Raw genomic sequence first — 8,577 nt, 5'->3', positions numbered from 1 at the left:
GCGCCCGGCGCCCCTGCGTGCGCGTGCGCGGGGCGGGGCTGCGGCGCTGCCCGGCGCGGGCGGCGGCGGCGGCGGCGGCTCCGCCATGGGCTGCGCGGCGGCGCAGGGGCGGCTGGCGGCGGGGCTGCTCGTCAACCTGGCCGCCTCCATCTGCATCGTCTTCCTCAACAAGTGGCTCTACGTGCGGCTGGGCTTCCCCAACCTCAGCCTCACGCTCGTGCACTTCGCGCTCACCTGGCTCGGCCTCTACGCGTGCCAGGCGCTGGGCGCCTTCACGCCCAAGCGGCTGCGCGCGCGGCAGGTGCTGCCGCTGGCGCTCAGCTTCTGCGGCTTCGTGGTCTTCACCAACCTCTCGCTGCAGAGCAACACCATCGGCACCTACCAGCTGGCCAAGGCCATGACCACGCCGGCCATCGTGCTCATCCAGAGCGTCGCCTACGGCAAGAGCTTCCCGCTGCGCATCAAGCTGACGCTGGTGAGGAGCGGCGCGGCGCGGGGCCGCGGGTCGGGCGGCGCGCGGGGCTCACGCCGCCTCCTCCTCCTCGTCCCCCGCAGCTCCCCATCACGCTCGGCGTCTTCCTCAACTCCTACTACGACGTGAAGTTCAGCCCGGTGGGCATGGTGTTCGCCACGCTCGGCGTCCTCGTCACCTCGCTCTACCAGGTGGTGGGTACCGGCTGCTGCCCGCGCGCCCCCGGGACCGGCCCTCTCCCGCCCGCAAGGCCCTGCCCTTGCCTTCGGTCGGGCTTTCCAGCCCCTCGGCCATTTGCAGGGCTTATCCCTGAGCAATTTCTATCCTGTCGACGTCCTCCTGCGGTTCTCCGGGCGCGGCGGTCAGGTATTTCCATAGAGGTTGCACCACGTGCCAGGCCTAGGCACAGCGTAACCCCTCTGCTTGGTTGGCCCTCTCCCTGTAGAGCGGGTTTTCCAGCCCTTGGGTTATTTTCATGGCTTGTCCATGAGGGATTTCCATGCCCCTGTTCCAAACACAGCCGTCCAGCATTTCCTTGGAGGTTGCACCAGTGCCAAATACAGACCCGGTGTAACCTTTCTGATGGGTTATTGTTAAAAGAAAAATAGGTGCATCCAAAAGGTTACCTTAGCCCATTGCGCCATAGCATTGTACTAGATATATCATTGCATATATACTAGATATATAGATATCTAGGGCTACAGCGTACTAGCAGTAAAGCTCATCACCTGCCTTGACTTCAGTAGCCTCCCAAGTTCCCAAGTTAGAGTTGGTTGTCATAAAACTAACACCAAATTTCTTTACAGTGCATACATTGTGCTTTCAAAAGAGGCAAGGCTGTTGGGCCTGTAGTTTGCAAGATGCTTCTTGTCCTGTTTTGGGGCAGAAGAGCAGAGAGAGGCTGCAAAATAGCTTCAGGCAATAGAATAGTATGTGTACTGGAGAAATGTTAGTACTTGAGGGAAATTTACTTGTAACTTACAAGAAAACATAGGAAGTCTTAAGTTGTGTACACTGGGTGGCCTGTTACTCATAATTTTGTACTGATAGTTTGTGAAAAATTAATGTCAGGGTTATTCTTCAGTGCACTACTAAGATGCATCCTTTTTGCTTGTAGCATTTATTTCATAACGATACATAGCTAATGCTGCCTCTTCAAGTGTGTTGTATTGGAAATCCAAGCTATGATCAATACTGAAATCTAATTCAGTAGCTTTGGGAAGAGCTGAAAAGTATGAGAAATGGTTACTATTCTGTTAGCTTCTGTGTGGAGGAAATACAAGAAGGGAGAAATAAAAGTCACCGGTTTTCGTAGCCTTTTTTAATACAGTGTTTTTTAAAGCTGTGGAAGTATTCCTAAGAATAAATTCCAAAGTTTCATCCGTGAAAGCAAATCAATTCCTTTGAAAAGCAGCATAAATTATGCCCTGTTCAAATATGTGCCGGTTTAATATCTCTTAAACTGATGTGTGCAATCACAATACTATTAAGGCTTCCATTTATTTCCTGATGCGACATATGAAGACGGTTGGCAGAAGGGTAGTCCCTGCAATGTCACTCGCTCTGCTCAAGCAGAGGAAGATTCTGCTTTGTGGGAGACAGGAATTTGCTGCGAGAATAAAAGGCAGCTCTCACTTTTCCTTTGTTTTTCCCCTCTCCCGTTTAACGGCTCTCCCTTTGGATCCAGTGGGTCGGAGCCAAGCAGCACGAGCTGCAGGTGAACTCCATGCAGCTGCTCTACTACCAGGCGCCCATGTCCTCCGCGGTGCTGCTCTGCGTCATACCCTTCTTCGAGCCCGTCTTCGGGGAAGGGGGCATATTTGGGCCCTGGACGCTCTCTGCTGTGGTAAGGCTTTCATTGCTCTGGGGCTTCTTAAATCACAACTACTGAGGAATTTACATGTCATGACTGATACTGCCTTGTTTCTTTGCAGAACAGATTCTTTGTACAAGCCTTGACTATAATGAGATGAGGGGTATGGGGAAAGAGAAAAAAAATCCCTGCTGTTTCTGTCCCACCTTTTCTTAAATGAGTTCCTGGCAATTAATATGTGTCTTTATTCTTGTTTCTGTTTAGAGGGCATCTGAACAGCAGGAAAGTTAGACAAAGCCCAGAAGGTTGTTCTAGTACGTTAAAATTATACAAATGCCCAATTCTGGGTCTAACTTATCAGAAAAGACAAGCGTGCTGCTCTTCTGTGGTTATTCTTCAGAATTACTGATTTATTGTAACCAAGAGGGTTGCAATTTCTCTCCTTCTCTTTCTGTCCTCGATGTCACCAAAAAAGAGTGTCATATTCTCAGCTGCTGCTGATCCCCCAGTCAGTGGTGGGTGCAAGGTCGTTTCTAGTAGTGCTGAAGTTTATGAACAGAAGAACAAGTGTTTACAATAATAAGGCTTTTTTTTTCCAATGTTTTTGTGTGTGTGTGTGTGCGTGGCTATAAATAAGATTTCGCCGGAAAGGTAAAGATGGCAACTTCTGCACATGCATAGCTAAATTTTTCAAGCTGCTCTTAAATGTATGTAGAAGGTAAGAGAAGGTTGTAGTTCTATCAGTATGTATCTGTGGGCATCATACCCCGAGTTACTCATATCACGTGCGTTTGCAGTGATTTGAAACTTGATTTCATTTTTGTTCTCAATTTGTTTTTCTTGGATGACATTTTGCCATTGTTGAGATAAAGGAACCAATAAATAGTTTGGAATGTATCTACAGATGGCCAAAAAGTATGTTGGCTTACTGACTGTGTCCATTAATCCACAGATAATGGTACTGCTGTCTGGTATAATAGCCTTTATGGTAAACTTGTCCATTTACTGGATCATTGGAAATACGTCACCTGTCACGTATCCTTTGTAATATTAGTTGCTTCTCTCGTTTCCCAAAGAATTATGTTAGCGTTCATTCCCACTGATTTACTGTGGGAAAATTGCTTGGTTACCCGCCTGCCTTATCTTATATATTGAAGCTGGACAAGCACGTTCCAGCCCTGGTGTATTTTGTTTCCCTGTAAGAAGTTCTGAGCCTCTAACGTGACCCTCGTGCCTATAAAGAGCATTTGGTCGCCCTGGGGAAGCGAGGGGTGCTGGGGAGAGCGCGGTGGAGGGAGGCTTCGCACGGAGCTTAATGCCCAGAGCTGCAGAGACAGTTGGAAGGTGCACGACGTGACATAACATTGCAAGGTTTGAACATAATCAGTGCAGTCCCCACGCGTTCCTATTTACAAAGTGCTGTATTTGCTGCTGTCCTTAACAGATGTCTAGATATAACATGTTTGGACATTTCAAGTTCTGCATCACCCTCCTGGGAGGGTGCGTCTTGTTTAAGGATCCGTTGTCCCTAAATCAAGGCCTTGGGATTCTGTGCACATTGATGGGTATTTTAGCCTACACCCACTTCAAGCTGAGTGAGCAGGAAGGAAGTAAGAGCAAATTGGCGCAGCGTCCCTAAAGCAGGATTTTCTGGAGGTTAACAGCATTGTGAGGGAGAGAAAACATTTAAATGCATTGATTTTAGGATGCATTATTCAGCTAGAGCTGTTTTTAGTTTAACTGCCAGGGCAGTTATTCTGTAACTAAACACAACACTATGAATTATGTGAGGGGCTGGGGCTTTGCCATCTTGCCATCTGACTGTTTTCATGAAATGGTGACTTAAAAAAAGATAATGGTGCACTTAAAATTGCTATGGAAATTTTGCAGAAGTAGTTAGGATTTTTGCATATTAAATGAGATCAATAATGGCTGCTCTTAAAATAGAGAGAGGGAACCTTGCCCTTGTACTCATGCCAGTACTGCTGTTATGAAGAAACCTGGAGGTTTCTGTCCCAACCTGGAGGTTTCTTCATAAAAAAAACTGCTTTTGGGCAGGTGCTCTGGTGTTTAAAGATGCTCCTTCTTGTCTGGGGAATGATGAAGAGGAAACATGTGCTTAAGTGTTTTTAAAAGGGCCACCAAACTCATTCCTAATTCTCGTATTTTTTTAATGTATATTTGGCTTAAGTACATTTATAAATTTCAGCTGAAGGTATTAAATAACATTATTAGTGAAGTAAGACTGGAAGGATACATTGGAAAGCTTGAAACCAAGCTGTGGAAAAGTAGGAAATCAGATCTAAATGGTTCATCATGGTTTTTTGGATTTTTTGTTTGTTTGTTTTGTTTCTCTTTCTATTGATATGTAAAGACATTAATGAAGTCCTTAGTATTTAAAAAAAAAAAAAAAAGTTATTGCTTTACTATTTTCGTTACGCCAAAACCAAGGATTTTCATGAGACCTTGTAAGTACTTGTGAGCCTTAATAAAAATCTCTGAATTTGTGATAATTGCCCATATTTTGCAGCCGACCCGGGCAGGTGCCTGTGCTAAAGCAGCTCCCGGAGGCACCTTCAGGCTGCTCATGCTCTGTAGTGGCTGAGAAGGGCCGTCTCTCAGTGTTACAATCTTCTCCCTCCTCGCTCCCACATCCTTCCGCAGGGGTTATGATAACCCTGTGAGATCCGCGGATTTCACGGTCCTCATCTCATCATCCCGTCGGAGGGAAGGCACTTCTGCTGGGCAATGCTTATTCATCCAAGAGCCCTCTGAGCACCTTCCCAAAGTGAGGGAAGCATGTGAGGTGGCAGCCGCTTCTGCCTTAACTTGAGAATACCCTGAAAACGGGTTTATGGCGGTATCCAGCACTCGTTTTTGGACCACCTGCAAGGAGGGAGGAGTTCTCTCTGTTGTAGATGCTCTCTCGTTCCCTGCGCTTTCAGTAAATCAGGTGAGAGTCGTGTTCGCCAGACGGTCGAGCTCGGAGTTCATTTGCAGTATCTTAATCCTTGCATTTGGGGTTTATTTTATCTTCATCTACCTCTAGCAGATTTAAAGAGGGAAAATACATGAATAAAAACAAGTGTTTGGGTTTTCCAAACACCAACAGGAATGGCAAGATATTTAGTTCCTCTAAGATTTTTTTTCTTTTTTTTTTTTACAATGGAAATAGTAGGTCTTTGATGTATAAGAAACAATGCAGATCTTTTCAAGCTTGTAAATTATTTATTCTGTTACAGAATTCTTGTTTTTAAAACAAGTTATTTCACTGTGCAACCTAAGTTTACACTGTCTATTTACACTCTATATCTTCTCAAAGCTAGAAAGATCTGAATAGTTTTATGTCTTTACCAGCTGTGTCTTAGACATTGTACAGGTTCAAGGAGTTTTTTTTAATACATTTTTATAAATCTGTAATTGGTTTAAAAAACGCAGCCTGGACTGCTGCAGGTATGTTCAGAACAGGATCATCTCTGGATGCAGATCCTTCAGCGGGGGCACTGAGAAAGGCGTTTGCACTGATTTGTGCTGTGCACAAGCTCTTCTGAAATGCAGACGCCCCACAGAGACATCGTTACACTTGCAAGTAAAACCACAGAAGCCTGTATGATGACAAGACTTGAGGTGGGACTGGTGTTAATATAGAGTAGCAGAATGAACAGAAAGGTCTGAGAACGTATGCGCAAGACTCCTTAAGGAGAGGAGCAGATCTGCAAGAGAAAATTAAGAAAATAATGTAAGATTTTATATTATAAATAGTCTGTGTCTGGAATGTGCAAGTCTTGAAGGTCACTTAAGTGACATGATACTTTCTATATGTTCAATAGCTGTCCTTTGAGATACACCTATTGTGTCTAACAAATAAAATATGTTGAACTTTTTCTTTGTGATATGATTCAGCTGGCTTCACAATCATGAGATAAATGAATCTCCTCTTACAGATTGTTTCTTTGGCTACTCTATGTTGGGCGGAAATTCAGTTTTACTTGACTCATTTCTGCTTGTCGTGTGGGAGGATGGTTCTTTTCTGACTGAATCGTCTGTGCTTTGGTGGCCTGGGCATACACTGCACAAAGTGGTGGCGCTCTGGTTTTTGCTCACATAAATGCAATGTGAAGGGTACAAATTGAGACACAGGAAGTTCCACCTCCATATGAGGAAGAACTTCTTTACTGTGAGGGTGACAGAGCCCTGGAACAGGCTGTCCAGAGAGGCTGTGGAGTCTCCTTCTCTGGAGATCTTCCAAACACGCCTGGATGCCACCCTGTGCCACGTGCTCTAGGTGACCCTGCTGGAGCAGGGGGTTGGACTGGATGATCTCTAGAGGTCCCTGCCAACCTCAGCCATTCTGTGACTCTAATTTTGTGTTGACTCTGGGTTTGTGTTGACGCTGAATTCCTGGCACGTGAGGGAGGCTGCTGGCTCCGCTTCGCTTTCCCGTGCAGATACACGTGTGCGTATGGGGTGCAGGTGCGCGCACGACGATCAGCTGCGTGTCTGCTGGCCTTCACTGCCTTCTTTCCCCCTCCGAAATCCACCACGACATTAACTTTCAGAATTTAAGAAATAAAAATTAGAGGCTTGGCATCTTTCACCCTGTGTAGTCATTACCTGGCATGTGCCATCACAGCTGGAGCAAAACGGTGCAAATCCTGATGCAAATCCTTTTGTTTTCCCTCCTTGTCTACGTGTGACTGAAGCGCGGTGACAAGCTGGACCTAGGCTCTATTCTGTTGTCAGCTGGTTGGCTGTTTGCTAGCCTTGTCTTCAAAAATTTCCCCTGGAAAAAAAGCATTAGGTACTAGGGTGACATTTAAAAATTAGAGCAAACACAAATGACTGGGATTAAAATATGAGTGCGTAGCAGGAAGTTACCTTTGTTAACCCTGTCCCTGGAGGTACTTTGGAGCTGGTTCCACCAGGGCTTCTCATTCTCTTATTTTGAAGTATGACCTCAGTTCTGCACACAGATACTCAGTCATTCAGGGCTTTTTGTTTGCTTTAACTTGGTAACTGAGCACTGGTTTGACAGATTTTGTATCTGTTTTTGTATGATTTGCCAAGTTGCTCAGTAGAGGCTCCAGGAACTCCACGCCAGAGGAGTTTTTTCTGTTGATATGTGAGCAGTTTCAGGGTTGAGGCTGAAGGATAGTAATTTGCTACTTTTAAATCCATGAAAAGGCAGTTTGTCTTCCGAGAAGCCTACCTTCAAGACAGAGTTTCAATTCAGCGGGAATGTATCCCGCCTGCCTCATTCCATGAAATGAACACCCAGCAGCGGCCTGGGGCTAAAGCAACATTAAACCCTTGTTTGGGCCGTCTGTAGGTTTTTATTAAATTTATTTGAAAACGTTAGTGGCAGTCAAAGCTGGTAAGGTATCTGTCAATCTTTTACGATAAAAATCTGAAATTCGACAGCACCTTATGCAATAGGAGCTCCAGAAGAGTGTTTTTAAAGCCTTTTGGAGTACAGCTAGTTGCTACCCCAGGTCTAATTTGTCACATATCTTGTGCAAAATCTACCAGAAAGAAATGGTGTCCGTATTTCTTCACTGCCTGTGTGTATTTACACAGTTGGGCTCCAGAGAAGGGACTGGCTGTGAGCATGGCTAGTGTACTCAGGAGGGGTTGCTCTGGTGGATGAGAGGGCCCTTTATATCCTTGTTTTTAGCAACGAGACCTGCAGTTCACTGGAATTCGGAGAGCCAACCTTACTTGCTTTTCATGGCGGGATTTTCTCCCAGGATGTCTCTTCTGCTCCCAGTTACACAGTCAGTGTCTCACCTGGATTCCTGGATTCGAAAAGCGGCAGAGTTGGGACTGCAGACCTACAAGTTTTCTCACTCTTCAAAATTTTCAATAACAGCTCCCAACCCAACTTCCCTGTTTAATGAGAACACAAAGAGGAGGGATGCTGAGCATACAGGGAAGAAAAAAAAAAACAAAGGTTGAGGTTGCGGTTTCTCTTGCAGAACTTCATTGTTTTGTCTATAGAGATGCAGTTCTTGCTGCTTGTTTCCCTATTACTGTTATAATGAGGCCCCTGTGCACGAGCAGCACGTCTTTGCTCCATGCAAGCTCATTTTCTTCCCCCCCACCTGGAAGCTGGGTCAGTTGTCGTGAAGATGACCGAGAGAATTAATATGGAAGATTTAATAATATGAAGTGAAAATTCACCAGCAGGAGCTGATATAATCCTGGGTAATAAGAGATCCTGTGCTAAAACACAGAAACATCATTTAAAAAGGGGAGGAGACTTAGCACAAGGGAAAGATTTATCTCCAAACAG

General features: G+C 45.5%; 1 protein-coding gene across 1 annotated transcript; it reads left to right on the top strand.

Moving 5' to 3' along the window:
* The first annotated feature begins 85 nt into the window (after positions 1-85).
* On the top strand, positions 86-4,195 carry SLC35E3 (solute carrier family 35 member E3). The gene is made up of 5 exons (XM_088522915.1): positions 86-475; positions 556-666; positions 2,160-2,318; positions 3,238-3,320; positions 3,738-4,195. The coding sequence occupies exons 1-5, from the start codon at positions 86-88 to the stop codon at positions 3,922-3,924; spliced, it is 930 nt and encodes a 309-aa protein (XP_088379041.1). The 3' UTR covers positions 3,925-4,195.
* Positions 4,196-8,577: the final 4,382 nt, after the last annotated feature.

Source organism: Tinamus guttatus, unplaced genomic scaffold (assembly GCF_059628265.1).
Source record: "Tinamus guttatus ecotype Peru unplaced genomic scaffold, ASM5962826v1 Tinamus_guttatus_pri_ptg000171l, whole genome shotgun sequence".
NCBI classification, from domain to species: Eukaryota; Metazoa; Chordata; class Aves; order Tinamiformes; family Tinamidae; genus Tinamus; species Tinamus guttatus.
The sequence above is the reverse complement of the archived record's forward strand: the minus strand, read 5'-3'. Positions and strand labels throughout refer to the sequence as shown.

Bases quoted from the DNA above. Each gene is read 5' to 3' on its own strand.
- SLC35E3 (XM_088522915.1), top strand. From the start codon at position 86: ATGGGCTGCGCGGCGGCGCAGGGGCGGCTGGCGGCGGGGCTGCTCGTC. The intron at 667-2,159 runs GTGGGTACCGGC...CTTTGGATCCAG, and splicing joins TCACCTCGCTCTACCAGGTG to TGGGTCGGAGCCAAGCAGCA. The intron at 3,321-3,737 runs GTATCCTTTGTA...ACAGATGTCTAG, and splicing joins GGAAATACGTCACCTGTCAC to ATATAACATGTTTGGACATT.